The 19,581-nt window shown below is 48.2% G+C and overlaps 1 protein-coding gene across 1 annotated transcript in view; it reads left to right on the forward strand.

Annotated features, from left to right (window-relative positions):
* The first annotated feature begins 5,627 nt into the window (after positions 1–5,627).
* The window catches only part of adamtsl4 (ADAMTS-like 4), a 39,768-nt gene continuing 25,814 nt past the window's right edge, over positions 5,628–19,581 (forward strand). Inside the window, exons 1-4 of the mRNA XM_086113916.1 lie at positions 5,628–5,896; positions 7,926–7,989; positions 12,396–12,919; positions 13,610–14,201. Of these exons, the coding sequence (XP_085970042.1) occupies positions 5,874–5,896; positions 7,926–7,989; positions 12,396–12,919; positions 13,610–14,201 (1,203 nt within the window). The 5' untranslated portion in view covers positions 5,628–5,873. The remainder of the gene's footprint in view (positions 5,897–7,925; positions 7,990–12,395; positions 12,920–13,609; positions 14,202–19,581) is intronic.

A 19,581-nucleotide genomic window follows, 5' to 3' on the forward strand; every position in this document is an offset into this window, starting at 1 on the left:
CCCCTTTGTGCAGTAGGACACTGGTTCTCGATCTTCTGACATCCAAGCTGTATTTGTACAAATGATACAATTGTGCCTTTGAGGGGAGTTTATCTCGTGCTTGCAAAGCACTTGTATCTGAAATCATCTCCCCCCCCCCCCCCCAAATAAATGGTCATCAACTCATGGTATATAATATTACGCAAACAATGTTGTAATATTGGACTTGGCGGAAATGTGAAAGCGCGGCTTTAATAGCGTTGTAAATACAAAAGATGCGGTGATGGATCGTGCGCCTGCTGGCGGCGGGCATCAAAATGGCCGCCGCTGAATTTCAAAGGAGCAGGCGGTCCGCTACGAGTGGTCACACAACACCGCCGGCCACGCCAGTGACCTCCGGCAAATCGCGTTTCCTGATGGACACGCCGATGCCAATTCCAAAGATCTCCACCCCTCTAACAACACCCTCTTGAATCCAACATATGTCAATACATGTGCCTGGAATCCACCCGCATTCCTCCTGCTGACTTTTTTTTTTTTTCCCTATTTGCACTTTCAAAATCCCCGGTCGGCTCTTTTAATGTGGTGGCACTTTGACGCTCTTTGATGTCGGCTAATCTCCGTCACCATCGCCGGCGTGTCGGCCAAGAAAAGCAACCGCCGTTATTAGCGTCGGTGGGTGTGGATGGCGTATGAGAACCGTGACAGCCAATTACGCTGTCGTTCGGTCACACGGCGCCCGCTGCGGTTACGTGTTGAACATGCACCAAAATGTCCTCATTTTCCGTTTTGTTGTTGGCTGTTCCACAACTTCCTTACTGATGATGAGTCCCGTTTGAAGGTGTGCCTAGCCGTATCCAGCAAATGACGCTTGACATTAGGAAAGACTCATCTTGTTGGACTGTTGCAAAAGTGAGAAAAGTTATTTGACTGATAATTGGGTAGCGAGTCCAATGAAACGTGGCAGCTCAGCGCTAGTAAACAGTCAAAGGGGTTCTTGTACTGTGTTGTTTATGACTCTAAAACGATGGTGGGTTTTCATGGAAAGGGAAACTCAAGGCAAAACGTCTTCGCAATATGCACTCAGCGCTCTGGCAAGTCTCGACACCAAATTCGGTTTTTAATCCATTTTAGGGTTATACCGCCCCCTGCTGTCACCTATAAATTGACATCAAAGCGCCCTCGGGCTCGCATTGCCAACGTCACCTGACCAAACTGCGGCCAAACACGCAACAATTTGTGTCCGGTGGCAGTTACATTGAGGAGTTTTAATCGTTTTAGATTTTGCATTATAGTTAGTTTTTATTCTGTTTTGACATTTAAAAAAAATTATTCAGATAGTTTTTGTCTGTAGAATAGGTTTTTTTTCTGTACTTTTCAAAAATGCTTTGTGTTGTTGTTGTTTTTTTTGTTTGTGTGTATACGTATAGTTTTAAAGCGTAAGATGTAATTTTAATTTGTTTGGTGTTTTAACAAAACAGTTGCAATTTTGATTTATTTTGTTGTCATTAACTAGAATAACCTTGCTTAATAATGCATGCAATCTACTTCAGCGAATTGGCTCAAATGATATTTCTTTTGGAAAACGTTCTAATGAGCCGTCCCCTGGAAGGTCATTTAGAGGGCAAGCACATTGAAGAGCCTGTAGTCTCTCTGGCACGGTTGTAGCGATTAGGCCACTTGGCTGGTTGGGGAAGGCCTGAGTGGAAAAATGTTACTCTTGAGTGCGGGGCATTCGTCGACTCGAATGTCCTTCTGAAATGAAAACATGAGTCACAGTGACCCGGCGTCACGATGACTCAGGAGTCGCACGGGCTCACGAAAACCGCTGCTCGTAAAACTTACTGTCACACGGCCTCTGCCTAGAAACGTAGCAGAAATATACAGTCGAATTCCTTGATACAATTTCCTATTGGGTCTCTTCTCTCACGAGCAACTCAGTCGTATCTCAAATCATCTTTCCCCATGATGAGGAAAAAAAAAACCCAGACATGTGACTGCACTCTACTGGAGGCTCAGCTCCTTTCTCAGCTTCTCAGTACGTCAGTGATTTTTGTTGTTCATCGCAGAGGATACAAAAACAAAAATGCCTATGACTATTGTGATATGGTCCGTCTACTTGTGTTGCGGATGCTAATTGTTAGCCCGCGTGCCGACGAGCTTTCCCAGTGTGAGAGAGAGAGTTCCCGAGTCAACTAATTGGGAGGTCCTCCAGCGTTGCTGTCAGGTTCCACTGTAAATAGAATCAGGCGCCGAGACCTTTGAACTTTTCACTCACTTGGAAGGTTTATGGCCCCCAAGTTGCTCAATAAGCATCCGAGTCCAATCTGGCCTGAAAAAGAAAATCCCCTCTGGTCTTGATCCAACTAGTTGAACCAAAACATTTTGCCGTCCTGTCCTTTTTCGTCTTGGAAAACCCTCTCTAAAATGGAAGTAAGCGGTGGGGGAAAAAAAAAAGAAAAAGGAAACCTGTTGTGACTCACAGGGAATGTTGGGGAATCACAAGCAAATAAAAATAGTGTCAACACTGTGGGAGGTGGCACTTTGCACATCTGCTCTGCGGATGTCGCAACCACACACACATGCGTGCGCACCATTTTGCCGCTCCGCTTGAACAAAACATGGCCGTCATTCACTGACATTTAATGCAAATTAGTGCCTATCATCGAGCTATCGCAAGATGGTGATTGGTTGATGCCAGTAACGCGTCACTCTAATATATGAACACTTCTTCGCGGGGGGGGGGGGGGGGGGGGGTTAACAAGTAATATTATTAACATGTTCCTATTTCCAGAGTGATAATCGGATTTAAATGACTTATCAATGCGTTGCTGCATTGCCACGATAGTAAGCGAGTGCACGGCGGCCGTCGGGAATTTCCGGAGTCTCCCCAACGGCCGATCCATTTCCGGTTTATCTGACGTTGTGGAAGTGACGCTGCGTAAGCGTCCGCCCCTCCTTCGCGGTTTGTTCCAGAACATTCATGTTTGTGTTGGCCCTGCGGCATCCCATAATACTTTTTGTACCCCCTCCCCACCCACCCCCCGCCACGGGGCAGATGCCGCTTCCGACCGAGAGCGGATGACGGGCGGCCATCAGTGCGAGCCAGCACAATGGAGCGTCCATCGGATGAATTGAGATCCCGGGAGAGTTATGATAGCTGAGGCAGGACCCGCCGTGTCGGCGTGAGCGTGATAATGTGCGTGCAAAGGGGTGGAGGGGTGGGGGGTGGGGGGGCGCACAGACACTTATGTCATCCCTTCATCACGCCTCTCCTCTGCCCCGCACATGCAGTTATGCTCGCAAGTTTACAGACAATCGTCATGGACATAAATAATATCCCGTAATCCAACCCCCTCCCACGGCCCTCCATTGCTCGAAATAGCCGATTGAAGTCCTCCCGCCGCGTATTTTGAGAGCATTTACGGCATTTCATTTTTAAAAGGGACCATATCATATGATTTTTAACCTATCTGCAGTTCACTCAAAGGCGCATATATGATTAGATATTACATTCGGCGCAATTCCGAGCAAATTTTTGATGATATAGGATTTGTTTTTGTGGCTATGTTTCAAACCAGGAAGTAAGATGCCTGGTTCAGTAAAACCCCGCCTCTCTCTGCCGCGCCACTTTCATCGTCACCAAGCTGGTTGCTTCACGAAACGCTAACAAACATTTTTTTTGGATCACAAGAGAGACCAGTGCCACTTGTCCGTTTGTCCCACTTCGCACTCACTGTGTGTTTTAACCCGCTGGGGCGGTGCAGGGATGGTTTCTCACTTTGTAGAAAGGTGAGGAAAGTCGTATTCTTGGACTGGGCGGAGGACTCTTGCTTTGAGAGGAGGAATGAGCTGGAATCACGCTCAGAGATAGCTGACTGGAGGAAACCACCACTTTCCCCAAACTAATCAACTTATCTGACAATATACATCAATAATCAGGCCATAAGATGCGTCTTATAAAATGGAGCGACAGACATTGCTTTCTGTAGGCACAAAAAGCAGGACCTAAGAGGATCTGACATCCAGGACAGACCACGTAAGATGACTAGCAAGCACGTATTCTTTATCCGCTGCAAACAAAAAAAAAAAAAACATCTGCGGCTAACTGAGTCACTTGCAGTAGCTGAGCTCAACTCTTCTTTGTTTGTTTGTTTAACTCTTGTACTGCCCCCGGTGGCCTCAATGTTCACACCAAAAGCAGCTGCAATGAATTTGAAGGGGGGGGGGGTGAAATTGTACTTCTGGGTGAAAGGCAGTATAAAACCGTAACTGGTCACAGAAATGCAATTTGAATGGAATTATATTTTTGTAAAAAGAAATAAAATACATTGCAGTTAATTATTTTATCACTACATGATTTCCTAAAGCTCAATAATACAGAGAAGTGATTCTCCAAGTGTGGCATGCGTACTACTTACTTGTCGAGCGTGGCCTCCCTCTAGTGGTCTGCCTATCACTTGCCAAGTACGCTTCAGTTATATTTAACTTTGAATTGTACTCGGAGAGCCAATGGGGAAAGGTGATATTAAAATGTTTTGACTTGCAAGCGTGGTCGTGGCCTGACTTGAACTCGTATCGCAAGATCCGCATCCCGCATACTGTACATGCGTTGACGTCTTGCGGTGGTGTTGACGTGTGTGGAGTGTCCATTTTGAATTCGAGGCGGTCGGCCAAGTTGACTCGATTACTGGTTGGTGCGGATGATTTAGTGCAGCTGCTAGCGCGTCTTTGCTAGCATCCAAAGATGATTTATACGACAGCAGTTGGATCGACAGTGCTCGGGAAAATGCTCAAGATTTAGGAAGTGGAATTGTTGGCCCAAACTGGGAATTTTTTTGCACACAACTAAATTCTCACAGTCAGTTCTTACAGTTTGAAGTGTTTTGGAGTCATCGCCTGGAAGAAGAAGCAAACTGTCAATCTCAGTGCATCAGCCCAGCCCATCAGTAAATAATCAGCTACAAATATGTTTCTTCATCAATCTATGCTAGCGACTTTTAGTGCCAGGCAGAAAAACGAAAAACTACTAATTGTCCCCTTTTTTTTTTCGGACTGAAGTATCGGGTGACTGGTATCGGCAACTTCCACCAGAGGCCGCCGATTATAATACAATTGCAATACATAATATAGTCATCAATTTAATATTTACGAATGAAGGATTAGGTTTTTGTTTTTGTTTTTTTCTGAAACGTGAACTATAAATGATAAGGCATGCCGGGTTGGCGCTATGCTGGAGCTATGGGGGGGGGGGCTCTAGCCCCACCAGAAATCAGTGTATCCCCAATTAAAACCAAGCAGCATTTTATTTAATTTTGTAAGGTATTTGGATAAATTGTTTTCTCAACCAAATGTATGGGTCAAGCACCCCTTTAGAAAGGAAAAAAAAATGCTGGATCCGCCCTTGAACGCATGGTAAAAATCCGTCTTGCGCAAAGCTTAAAAACGATCGCAAAAAGCTGATGTGGAAGGAAAAAAAAACAAGTTTAGCGTCAAGAATAGGTTTGGCGAAAGTGTGTTGTTGACCATCCAGGAAAAAGAAGGGGAAGAAAAAAAGTTTTTTTTAGGAAAGGTGTAGGGAGGGCGGGTGAAGTGGTCCGGTGGAGTGTGTGCGTTCGGCGCGGGGGGGGCGCGACGACGGGAGACCTTCCCACTTTGCACGTTGGCGGGCGAGCAGGCAGGCAGAACAGTGACAGGAGGAAAAGGGGACACGCGCGCACGCAAGAGGAAACGAGAGTGAAGAGGCAACGACAACAAGTTGGACACTTGACGCATTGTTTGCTTGCCCCCCCCGCCCCCCCACGCGGCACCCCACCCCCACCACCGCTCCTCACACGCACCGATAATCGATCCCCAAACTGGACTGATCGTCGCCGGCGGAGTCTGTGTGGAGCATGCGGCTCGCTTGTGTCTTCAGGTACGCAAACTTAAGAACTTTTTGGGGGGGGGGGGGTAAATGTGCTTGCGCTTCGATTGCCGTTAAAATGGACGCCGTTGAAGTTGCCAGCGAGATGGTTGGAACAATGTGTCACAGAAACGCCGAGCTCGTCGCGGGAGGTCTTTACTTCGGCCTCGGTGGCTCTCTTGTGCCGTGGACCCTTTTGTCAGTCGCTCGATGTGCGTGCGTGTGTCTTTTTTTTGGGGGTGGGGGGGGGGGGGGTGGTGTACAGGCTGCGAAAGGGAGGCAGAAAGCGGTGCACCACATCAGTAATTAGCCGGACTGGAGTGTGGCTTGCGGGCTGCACGCCGCGGTGATGCTCGCGGTTGTTTTGTTTTGTTTTTTTTGGGGGGGGGGGGTTTAGAGACAGAAGCTCGCAGAAAGAAGACAAAAGTTCTTGAATGGGACTGAGGCGTTTAGTGGCATGTCACCACTCGGCTGGGATGTTTGCCACACTTGCTTGTCCCGGACTGTTTAGCAGCTCGTCTCTGTCCGGGAATCCTTTTCAAAATAGTTGTTGAACGAGCCAAATGAGATGAAAATCGCAGTCGAGCTGCACTCTGCGTGCTTTGCAAGTGACTGCAAGGCCCCAAAAGTACCAAAAAACCACGTTGCGGTAGCAAGAAGTCAATCAAGAAAGTCGAGGAGGCCAAATTGGCTTCAAGGCAGGGCAACTGCTTGGAAGGAGACACAAAACCTGCCACCAAAAAAAGGATATTTTAACGTCGTTTGAAAAACGTCAAACCACCTTCAAATAAACTCACTTTTGCATTTATTCGTCTGCACTTGAGAAGCCAAGCCCCGAAGAAATAAAGTGCCGCCTTGAGTTATGACTCAGGTGGCTCCCAATTTCCCAAAATGAACTTAACTCAGTTCTAGGAGGCTTTTTTCCTGACTTTTTTTTTTCTTTTCAGTTTTGTACTAACCGTGACTGCTATTTGGAACTCTTCCTATTTCGCTACCGCGCGTCATTGAAGTTCTGGTGGTGTTTTGGTGATCCCAAAATTTGAGCGTTGCCTTGATGAGCCCGGAACAGCTCGTGTAAACGTGTTTGGGAGATTTCAAGTGTGTTTGAAGATGTCGTTGGGCTTGGATGTTTTTTTTTTTTGTAAGATGAGGCTTCCGTCTTGCCACCTTACAACGTACAGTAGCCTGAAATTGTCACACATATTTTCCGGAAATTCCCGCAGTTCTTTCAATGTTGCTTTGGGCCTCCTGACAGCCGCCCTGGACAATTTTTTGTTTTGGAGTGATGGCCAATTCTTTGTATTGTCACATTTTTTTAAACTCATTTTGCAAGTTAACCCTTTCAGGGACAGCGGGTACGACGGTGGACAGCCTCTCATTTTATCACGTTACAGGATATCATTATTGGTGAAAAAAAAAAAAATTCCAACCTGCTTTAGCAATGACCAAAAGCATAAAAAAAAAATCCCTTCCAAGCCCAAAAAAAAAAAAAGACCACAGCCAGCAATCAAGTCCACCTTCGAGCAAAGTGAAATCAAACTCTTGCATCGATTGCTTTGCCCTCACTTGCGGGCCGCTACGCTTCAGAAATGTCAAAACTCCCCATCAAATGCAATTCTCCAACGTAAGCCGCTTTGTTTCTCCGGCAAACCGCGAATAAAAGAAGCTTGACAGCGCGGGGTGAAGTTAAGCCGTTTGACCGATTGTGCAAGCCAGTGCGCGCGCGTGCGTGCGTGCGCGCGTAGCACATCCACAGGCTGTATAGGGTTGCGGAGAAAGGCATGCGAAGGGAAAACATGCTTGCTGTCGAAAGCCATTCGTTTGTTAGCACCTCGCAGGATTTTTCCCACACTGATGTCGATGATGTTTATGTGCGGATGGAAAATCAACTCGAGTTCGGCCCGCCCGCCACCTGCGTCGGGCCATCATGACTAAAAACGAAACACATCGACGTCAGCGTCATCCCATCAAGAGCCCTGTCAGCCAATTTTTAATTTTTTTTTGTCTTTTCTTAAAGCTTCTGCTCTTCTTCCCCTTGCAGGCTGTTTGCGCTGTGGGCTTTTGTGGAGGTCGCGACCTCTGTGACCAAGCCGGCCAAGAGGAAGGTGAGTCATGAGCTCCTCACACACTGCTTCCATTGACTTCTTTCTGGCGAGGTGAAAGGTGAAGCCATCAAACCGGTTGCTTCACACTTGTTTCGCCATCCCATAACGGTCAAAGCAGGGGCTTGAAGTCCGCGCGCGCCCGTCGGTTTGACCCCGAGTCACTGCGGCGGAAAAACGGTGACCCCTGGCGTTCTTGCCGTGAAAGAACTTTTTGAGGCGCTGCGCATTTGTTTTGAATCACACTCAACTTGGCCAAATTGTCAACGAAGAAGCAAATCGCCGTCTTATAATTGCGGAGCGAAGGAAAACGAGACTTTTTGGCTCCAGTCATCGACTGCAGTCGTGCATTTTGGCAACAGAGACTCTCCGCGCTTTGCTTTTTTGACCGCAGCCACGTGTGAAATTATAAAAGTGTTATTGCAAAATGACTCCACGTCTCGGGTGTGAATTCAAACTTGTCGTGTCGTTATATATCACTGCCTGCAATATTCAGTACTTCCCACTTTGCAATGACCTGTCAAATGTTGAAATATAACATAATTGGGGCATAACTTGGATCCTTTGCTAACTGGAGCGTCCTGTCCTGTTAATTTGTCACATGTGATCCTGTAGCAACCAGGAAGTGGCCCACTAACAAACAATTGACAAGCCCAAAAATGGCGCTCCGCTTTTGTTTGAGTGCTCGGATTTTGGCATGGAAGTCGCGATGAATCTGTTCCGTCTTGGCCCAGAATTTCAATTCCTTTGGAATCCCAGTGATGCCAAACATTGTGGATGTGATCCAGTTTCATTCCAGAGGACTTTGTAGTTTTTAGCCTCACGCCACCAACAAATGTTTGAGCAACACATGCAGACAGAAAATATAACAGTACCCGCGTGCATATCTTCTTTGTCCTCGGCAAAGAATAACCAATATGAGAAGTTGTGACTTGTCCTGGCGCCATTGACTGTATTTGTATTATACTGCCCCCTACTTGGCCAAGGCGCGCACAACATGAGGAGCAGCATAATGACCGTTGAATTGACGCAAAAAGTCTGACAACATTTAATTCTATTTATTATGTCATGACCTTTTTATTTTTATTTTAAGATAAACGATATTTCACAGTGCTGATTTTTCCTCATGAAAATCCTCATTTCAAAAATGTTTTTTTTTTTTTTTGGTAATGGGGGGGTAAACTGAAACGGATTAATGGTATTGCCACATATTTCAATGGGGAAAGACGACTTGAGATGTGATCAATACATTATTAGAGGTGTAACAATTAATCGATTGTCTACTAATTGGTTATCATTCATTCATTCATTTTCCGAACCGCTTTTATCCTATTGATAAAATATTGTGATATTGATTATTACAAGAACCGATATTTTTTATTTTTTTTTACAAACAATGAGTGGTTTAGACACTTAAAAAAAATATCATTAATTGTCCAAATGGCCAAATTTTTTTGGGCCACTTTGAAGTCTGGCCCTTCACGAAATGTATCGCCGCCGTCGCCGCCGCCCACGCAAGGCAGCTTGTGATTTAGCCGACCGTGTGTGACTTTGTGAGTCATTAATCCGTTTTTTCCTATGGTGGGGCGCGTAGCTGTCAAGGAGCCACAGTAACGCCTTTGTGATCATTGGGTTAAAAAAAAAAAAAAAAAAAGTTGAGCGGTGGGCTGCGGGTCTGGCGGTACAGGGTTGGAGGAGTCGGAGCAGTAGCAAGTAACAGGAGGTCACTGCCGCCCTCCTTCAGGGTCACCGCGCACTCCTCATTAATGCTCCAGCTATGTGGCAGCTGTGTGTTTGATGTCACTCATTGACACACACACACGCACACACAGTCATTAGGCCTGTCCGCTTTGACCCCCCCCCCCCCCTCCCCTTCCATGCCCCTCCTAACTCATTTCTCCTGCTCCTTTCGCTCTCCTTGTCCTCCCTCCCGCCATTTTACCTCGGACCTGTCATTTGCATTCCAGCATGTCTTGACTTTAACGCTATGGAACAGGCTTGGGCGCTAGTGAGCACATTTGACCAAGCACACTGTCGCCCCCCCCCCCCCCCCCCGCCGCCGCTCCCTAAATGTGTCGTTCGGCCCTCGGAGTTCTCGGCAAAGCGCACACGTGTGCGACGTGTTTACACGCACATATTGACACACTTGACAGGCTTTGAGCGAGCAACGAAGTGGAGCATTCCCAATTTGCTGAATGGAAACTTTTGTGCGCTAATTTTTTCTTTGCTGTTGTGCCAAGCAGGCCAGCGAGCGACTTGTTACAAAATGTCTTTTATCATTTGACGCCACAGAAGAAAGAGAGCAAAGGCTGGCCGGTCTTTGCTCGCTCCCTACACGTCATAACACACGACGCGCACCCGCACCCACACACCCGCGCTTGCCTCCCGCCGTCCATCTGCTGTCAAGCTGCGTGCTTGGCAGGTGACTCAATCCCCTCCGATCTCGCGCGGATTGAGGATTTACATTTTGGCGTGAGAAGGAAGGAAACTCGTGAGCCTTGAGGATCATGCCCGGACAAAAGTATTGGGACAGCTGGCCTCTTGCCCTTCTAAGCACTTCCACACGTCTGGAAAGATGTGGAAATTTCTCCTTTTGGTAGTTTTTGATGGGGCGCTTTCACATTAAACGCATCCATTTGAATGATCTTAGGGCTGCGACTTGTTGAAAAGAATTGCAGAAAAGTAAAGCAAGCAAAATCCTGACTTTTTGAAGCCTTTAAAACAACCACGTAGCTTTGCTTTCACAAAGTCTGCTTAGCTTAATGCTAACAAGAGTGTAAAACCACATTGACATGCTCACGATTCCACATACTCGTGCCTCGCCGACTCGTCCTGTCCTGCATTCTGACTCTCGCTATCACAAAATGTTTCGGACCAAATTTCCACACCGTGAATAATTACATTTAAACTGCCTGTTGCGGTAATTTCTCTGCTCTATTTCACCCGGACTCGGCGGTTGCTTAAAAATAAATAACATGACATGCTTGAATGCAATAAAAAAAAGGCAATATTTACTTGTTTGTACATCAACTCAGGATGCCGATCGCACCGACTCGCGGGGGGACACGCATGATTCGATCAGTTTCTTCTTCGGTAGTTGCTTCACGTCGTTCCTTTGCACTGCTGTTGATAAAGCACCCCATAGTGGCGCAACGCTGCAACTGCAGTTAAAATACGAAGCTGCCGCAGAGGGACATCAATCGTTCAATCCGCGCGGCTGGAGCTTTACACCGTGTTCGGCGATATCAATCGGTCGCCGCGCAATTTTGAACGCAGGAAAAACCCATGGAGCGAAATTTTTTACTATTGCTTAACACACCTTTACAAATGAAAAGAAAAAAATATCTCGATGGCCTGCCTTCAACTCCCAATTTAGATTGTGTCCTGGAAATGCCTGACTTGAAGCAAGTCGTTTTGTGGGCTGCGATTGCTGTAGACTAAACACGCTTACTCGTTTTCGAATGAAAAGAACACTCCAATATTGCCCTGTTCCGATGTTCTGCTTGAAGGCCTGGAAAGTGAGCTTTGGATTAAGCACATTTTTGTAGCGCAGCAAAACAAACACACGCATTTCCTTTGCACGTACATCCAAGACTTTTTGTGGGGGTTGGGCGGGGTGTCGTGAGAAGTTCAGTGAGGTCACTCAGAAAAACGTCCGAACTTTGCCACTGTTTCTTGCTTGCTGCAGCACGTTTGGAGTATAAACAGCAACTGTAAACATCTTTGCTGCGATGATATGTCATCATGTTTTTCGCGAGGGCACAGCAAAGATGACTTTGTGCGTGCGAAAATATGCGCTACCGCCAGAGGACTTGCTCTGATTGCGCAACGAGTGTCGACAGTGGAATTCCGGCGTTTTGGAAAAGTCTTGGGCCAACGCTAGCTTTTGTTGGCATAATGACGACGTTGCAAAAATGATTTCTGACAGGCCAAGGAAGAAGCCTTAGGGTGTAAACACAGGAATTCATTGAATGATCACTGTGGCTTCTGTGGCTCCGCCCACATCCCAAAATCTTGAAAGTCGGATCCCTTGAAGACTCAATTGTCCATCGGGGTTAATGCGAGTACAAAAAGTTGTTTGCTTGTTGTTGATTCACAATAATGTTTCATTGAGACGTCTCAATTCCTCTCGGCTCATCAGTACGGCACTTAAATTCATTCACTGTGCCACTTGGATGTCAAGGCATCCCTTTTATGCACCCTGTGATTGGCTGGTGACCACTCCAGGGTGTATCCTGCCTCTCGCCCTCACTAAGCTGCAAGAAGTGAAAATGTTTTGTGTGTGTGTGTGTGTGTGTGTGTGTGTGTGTGTGTGTGTGTGTGTGTGTGTGTGTGTGTGTGTGTGTGTGTGTGTGTGTGTGTGTGTGTGTGTGTGTGTGTGTGTGTGTGTGTGTGTGTGTGTGCATTAGGTACCCGGACGGAGGTCCAGGCAAGTGTTAGAGGCGGAGCCTGTGGAAGGGGTGTGGTCTGTGTGGGCGGAGTGGTCCTCTTGCTCCCAGTCATGTGGAGTGGGCGTGTCGCAGAGAAGCAGGAAGTGTCTGCCGCCTCCGCCCAGCCCGCCCTCCGTCTCCTACCCGTCAACCAACTGGGGCGGGTATCTCCCGGGCGGCGGTGGCGGGCATACCTTCCACCCTTCCCGTCAACTCCCACCCAATCACCGGGCACCCGATCCCAACCAGGGGCTGTCGCTCTACCGGAATACCCCGCCAGGAAGCGACCATCCGGCGGCGGCTTTCTACCAAGCGGAGTACCCCGCCACCGGTGGGAACAGAGTGTCCGTGTACCGGCCGCCTTACCGCGCGGCCTCGCGTGCCTACGAGCAGCAGCAGCAGCGCAGCGTGAGGAGGCCCGGGGGCCCCACGGCGCTGCGGGCGGGCGCAGGAGGCGGCAGGAGGTCGGCCGGCGCCGCTCGGGAGGGTTTTCCTGTCAGGAGGTGAGCCGACATTTTTTTTTTTGCTTTTTCGGGGGTGGGGGAGTGCTTTCCAGACCAGGACAAAAGCGTACTAGACTTAATGCGAAATCTGACCTTTGCGAGGTTGTCTGCAAAGTGACTTGCAGGAAATAAAATTAGCGTGGCTTGCATAAGGCATCAGGCTGGGAGGACGGAATTTATCATCTTCCTGTCTGATTTAGGCTTAATGTCTTCCAAAACGAGCAACGGGGCACTCGGGAAAAGTGTTTGAAGACTCGGTGTGTAAACGCTGTGACCATGATGATTTTGTAACTGCGGTCAAAAGGATTTATTTTATAAAGACCTGCTTGGACTTTAGTTTTGGCATTACGGAGCGTTTGTTACGTTCTGGGTCATTAAAGCATTGCAAGTTAAACGGATGCCCTGCTCAGACATTGAATTATGTTACAACTGTGTTATTGCTTTCTTACTTGGGGATGTGAGTCAGGTCAGACTTCAGCTCCCAGTTTTTCTTCATCTTCTTTTAATGCTAGCGCTGCACTACTACTACTGATATCGCTAATATTGGAAACTTTCCTGAGAGGATAAAGAATGGATGCATGTGTTATTCCACCATTTAGAACAAAAGTTTGGAAAATCAAGACAATGATCCTGACGTTAGCATCATCACTTCATTTTTGGGATGTGGATGTTATTGTGTGCGTCTTGTAGGTCCTCAGCCATCCGTCCGGGTCAGTTTGGCTACGGGAAAGTCCCCTTCTCCTTGCCTTTGCACCGGCCTAGCCGCCAGGCTCGTCACACAGCCAACGGCACCACCTCGGATACGCCGGCGTCCAAACTGTCCGCCGATGAGGAGGAGGACGCAACCAGCGCCGTTCCCGCCACGACTGCCACGCCCCAATCGCCTGCCAAAAGCGAGCACAGGAGGGTCCGAGTACCACCCTCTCCTCCTCACTTCCTGACGCATTCTCCTTCTTCATCTTCATCATCATCAGTCCCGGCCGGTCACCGCCGCTTCGACTGGCGCACTGTTACGGCTCCGCCCCCGCCCGGCTCGCTTCCGTCGCGGCCGGGCGCCGCCTCTTTTGCCTACGCCTCCCCTCTTCACCGGCCCATGCACAGGGAAAGGATGGCCCACCCGGGATTCGGAACCCAGGTGCCACAAGCCGGCAACGCGTATCCGCTTCAGCATCCCCTCGGACCACACGTGGGGGACGAGGCGGGTCTCGGAGGACGGAGGAGAACGCCGCACAACTACCGATGCGCCGGTCCCGAGCAGGAATATCGCAGGTGCTTCTCACAGGTAAGATGTCAAACCGCACCCTCATTGATGCCCTACCCGACGATGAATGTCTCTCAATCCAATTGTTTTGATCACACCGCATCAGTTGGCCAACGTGATGTTCTTTTCAATGTGCCGGCTTTGGCCACCCGGTGGCACTGAAAGAGTCATCAGTACGGCACTAATATCTGTTTCTCTTTGCTGAGGAGAAAGAATGTTTAACTGTAGGTACTGCTATATTGCCTGTGTGTTGTTAAAGGGGTATGGCGCTACACAGATGCTATATAGCATTAGCATTACGCCTTTCGGCACCAGAGGGTTTTCAATAAATATTCAGTTCTGATGTCATTATTTCAAAAGGTGGTAGTTTGAAAATGGTTCCGAGATGAAGGCAGACCGTAAATGTTGCTTGGTGCAATTTTGCTACTTTGACATTGAAAGGGTTAACATAGCAGATTCAAAGACGGCGCTATCAGTTTGTTTTAAATGGCTATTATGTATATTTGGGGTTGTTGTTGTTGTTTTAGAGAATGTTTCAATTGGGAGGGGCAGGAAAATAGCTCGAAGCCTCTTTTGAACGGCAGCTCGCTATCTGCCAAAGTGCTACTATGACGAAATGAGTCAAAGCAAAGCAAAGCACAGCCAAAAAAATTCCCTCAAATGTTTTCGTATGACGGCTCTTATCGTGAAAATGTTGTCAGTCAGGCCACTTGTATCTCAAGGTACCACTGTATTTGCAAAAAATACAACGTGACCTTTGTCTACCTTCAAGCTCCTCAACACGCACGTGTGTGTCACCTACAGTCCCGATTACCATAAATGAGGGCAGAGTGTTGAAGGCCGGTGGCATCCAACAGAGAACATGAAGGTCAACAGAGTGTTTTGGGAGGCTTCCATCATTCCCTAGCGCCAACACTGGCCTTGTTGTCTATGAGCACTGACATGGAACCGATGAAACGTGTGTGCACGTGTGTGTGTCAGGATGAAACCCAGAATACACACATCTGCTTGGAGGCTTTGCTCATGATGGTACACAGTAACGGGTGGTAGTAGCCTGCTGTGCTGTCCTGTATGGAAGCTGGATGGGTTATGGGGGGTTTATTGTGAGCGGGGGGTGTTGACTGGCCAGGCAGGTGACGAAAGCCAAGCTAAGCTCGCCGTGGCTGCGGTTTCGCCGAGACAAGAATGCCACGCTTGGGAGCTCCCGCAATTAAAAGTGACATTTAGAGAGGACCAAAACCCTTCGAGGAGGTCCGCTGGATGCCTGAATAATGTCCAACTCAACCACCCACAAGTCCAAGGACAAACGTAACCGTTTATCAGGCATGCGAACCATATTTGGTAAGCTGTGAACCATGAAAGTGGTTGAGAGGAGCACATTTTAACTTCTGCTGTTGCTATAATGACAAATTTGCAGTCTAGTTTTTGGAGAGGGGGGGGGGGTGGTCGAGGAACACTTGGAGGTAAAATATGCAAAACATATTTTTTGGAGAAAAAAAAATCATGCCACTTCCAACCATCCATCCATGCATTGCCATCTGCTTACCTGGGTTGGGTCACAGGGAAGCAACTTAAGCAGAAAAGCCCACACTTCCCTTTCCCCAGCCACTTCACCCTGCTCTTCCGGAGGGGTCTTGAAGTCCTCCCAGGGCAGTTGGTGTTTCCTGGGTCATTCCCGCGGCGACCTGCCAGTGGGACATGCCCAGAACACCTCACCAGGGAGGCGTCATAAGCAGATGCCCGAGCCACCTCATCTCCTGGATGACTGAGGTTCTCACCCTATCCCATGCACCCTCATCAGTCAACTCATTTCAGCCACTTTGTAACCGCTGGCCTTTTGTGAAGTTCTTGCTTTTTTTTTTTTCATTGTTGACTCATGGCTTGATGAGCCGATTATCTGATCATGAGGAGTGATCATTCCCACTGGCAGGCCTCACTTATACTAATTTGCATAATTGTACAGGGAGGTGACGACGGAGTTTATTCGAATTGTTGTCATTCCGACTCAAGTTAAAGCTGAACGGTTGCATTTTGAGCATATCTTGGTTTCTCTTCAAAGGCATCGTGGGGGAGTTTGGCGCTCAACCGATGACAAATTGTGTTCCTGTCCCAATACTTATGGAGCGGACTGTCGGTCACAATGGCTTCTCGTTTTGTTTCTAAATCATAAAAACAAGCTTTTTTTTCTCCAATAGTAATCATGAGTCACCTTGGCTGCAACTGCCCTTGAAACACATCCAATGCATTTTTGAAACAAAGAAAAAAAAATCCTGCTCCTCTTCCCGGCAGTGTCACCAATTTAAGCCGCACGTAGTCTCTGACTTCATTCATCCAATCGCTGCCGCAGCACGTTGCGACCGACACCCAAGCGCAACTCAACCCTTGTAAAGCTTTTTCTTGGAAACGCGACGAGAGCGCTTTAACCCTCGGGCTCGCTCTTTAGCAAACTCGTCTTTCGATTTTCCGCCGTGATCGATCCTGACGCGAGGCGCAAATGCAATCAACGGGAGGAAAATGATCCTCTCAGATTTGATCCCAGGGACGAAAATAGTGGCGCGCACGCATTAAGCCAGTGCAGCCGATAAGCGGAAGTGGGCTCTCCAAACGGTGAGTGGCGCCCACTCGGCACGCTCGGGTTCTTGACTTTCTCTGCCGATAATTTGCCATCCACCCCCCCCCCGGCCCGCCTTGCTCCTGCTCTCCTCTTGGATAGGCCCCATCACCAAATGCGTTTGTTCTCTGGCAGCAGCTCTAATCGCCCAGCATATTTGGGACCGCTTTAGCCTCGGCACAAGTCTCGTTTGTTCCGGCCTGGCTGGTTCACATTTGGGCTGGGGTACGCGTGCTCTGCAGCTCACTAGATCCCAAAAGTAGAACCCTGAACTCACCTCAACTCCCGGAGTTGAAGGAAGGAATATCTTGGAGATGGCAGAGGGACAATTTGGTGGCAGAAAGTCCATCCTAACTTTGGTCCCTGTGTGAGGCATACCTCAAGTGAGGCGGGGTGGGGGCACACAAATGATTTGAGGATTGGTGACCATTTCGCGGTGTTGATGTGCTTCCACCATGTCGGGACCTTTGTGTGCAATGAGTGCGCCGCATATAAAGGGAAGGAAAGGAGCTGTTTGGATTGGCCAAGTCTGTTCTGACCACTCCCACAATGGCGTGGACCTCCCTCTGACAGCTATGCCGGCCTGTAGGCATCTTCAAAATGATCAAAATTGCATTACTCAGCGCCCTGCTTGTTTTAACAGCGGTCACAAAAATTACAGCCCATTGCCTTACATTGCTTTTCCCTATTTCAGTTTTCAAAAAATGTTTTTGAACAAAACTGAAATGCCCCCTTGTGATGAACTTTGGAGGCCCTTCCCATATATGTGAGAACTCCAGCAACTTAAATATTGTAACATGCTGTTAGCAAGTTAGCTATGCCCTCTTTACGCATCTTCCCGTCAGATAGTGCATTGGTGGGACCTCTTTAGAGTGCCTCGTTGTTAGCTTGCGTGTGTTATGGAGAGGAGGTGGGAGAGCAATTTATTTACTTATGTATTTATTTTTCAGGGGGAGGAAAAGTAATTCAGTCGTCGGAAATATAAATTCTTAAGTACAGACCGCTGGAAAAATCGACTTGAGTACAGTAAACGATCATGCATATTGTTTCTTACCGCTCGCGCCCGTTGCTCAGCATATTGTGCCTGCGCACGTGTGCGTGTTGGTGAGTGAAGGCGAGCGACTATAACTTTAATTATTTCTGTGTCTCATAACACAGCCCAACATGAGTGTGACTGGCGGTGGTTTTTTTGTTTTTTGTTTTTACGGTGAAAATGGAAATGAGGTGCGTGTTCAGTGTCAGACTGCGAGGGGGGCGACTCAGTCGGTAGCAGCGAAAGGGGGTTCTGTTTTGGGGAGGAGGTGATGAGTTCAGGAACGTGCAGCAGCGTGAAGTGCAAATGAAAATGGCAGCATTAGCTTGTGGGGGGGGGGGGGGGGGGTTCGACTTGCAAGAAAACGATTAAGAGTGCGGAGGAGTGAGGGAGGGAGTTGTCCTTCAGTCGCAGCGACATGGTTTCATTTAAAGTACACACACACAAGAGGCAAGGGAAGGCAGCTTTGATCAGTCACTGTGTTTCACAGCATTGCAAAAAAAGCGTGAAAGACATTTAAAAAGTAAAGAAACAAAAGTACATCTGAAAAACATTTGGAGAATCTGATTTGAAAAAATGCTTTAAAAGAATCACCGGTGTGAAAAGGAACATCATCGTTTGTATTCTCGATTGGAAAAACATTGACTTGATTTCTGCTGGGTTCGCTGATTCCGTCTGCCCGCAGCACAACACCTAAATGCTGCTTCACCGTGTTTGTTTTGAACTCTAGTTCTCCACGAATTGACCCGAGTCTGCAGACCTGATAGCCCGACTTGGTTTGTATTCAGTCAACATTTGTCTTTCTCGTGGAAAACAAAACATGCTCTTGGCAAAACCACAAATTAATGTCGCGGCGAGGAAATCTGCCATTATGAGATTGTTTGACAGCAATTGAAACATTTTTTTACGGGTTCCAGATGTTTGCAATAACAACCTTTTGCCTTGCAACCAGAATCCTCCGAATTTGGATTGAAGATGCCTGCATTTTGGTGGGGTGGGAATGGGGGGGGTCCAAAGGAATCTCACGTGGCCGTGTGCAAACTCCTGAAAAATCCGTGAAAGGATATTTGAAAGGATCTTTGACGTTGGGTTGAAAATGTTGCGTTGCAAATACGTTTTCCGTGGAGATGGGAAAAGGCGCGCCAGCTGAGCCGCGCGCTCTTTTGTGGACGCCGCGTGCAGGATTGATCCGCGCCCCGAGTACGACGCCGACACGTTGCTTTGTGGGAAAGTTAAAACGGCGGGAGAGAGAAGCGGGGTCAGTCGCAACAGAATGCGAGTGTGCGCCAGAAGAAAGGGAGAATTCATGGAAAAGTGCCTGCGAGACGGACCTGTGTGTGAGCGTGTGTGCGTTAGGACCTCCTGTCAGAAGCGCGGGGGGAAGGAAAAGGTGGAATTTGAGAAGCAGCCAGCTGAAGAAGAAGAAGAAGAAATCAGCAGCAGCAGACATGTCGTTTCAACACTCCGGGTCCTCGTAAAAAGCCAAAGATTCCACTAGACAACCGTGCGCTCGACCCTCCTCGCGGAGCGAATCTGTTTCACGCAGTCGGCAACCTGCGGCGCGCCTTTCAACGCGCCTTCACGCCGACCTAAGGCGCTAAGAAGGCGCTCACCTTGGCCTCCATCTCCTGATGATGTCATGACCGGGGCGTTGCCACACAGGAAACGCGTTATTCGGCGGGTGTGCGCACAAGTGAGCGACGGAACAATCCGCAGTGGGTTGAATCACGAGCTCCCGTGTGGCGTGAGTGAGGGCG

The sequence above is a fragment of the Hippocampus guttulatus genome, chromosome 6 (assembly GCF_054856545.1).
Source record: "Hippocampus guttulatus isolate MCC_2025c chromosome 6, RoL_Hgut_1.0, whole genome shotgun sequence".
NCBI lineage: Eukaryota > Metazoa > Chordata > Actinopteri > Syngnathiformes > Syngnathidae > Hippocampus > Hippocampus guttulatus.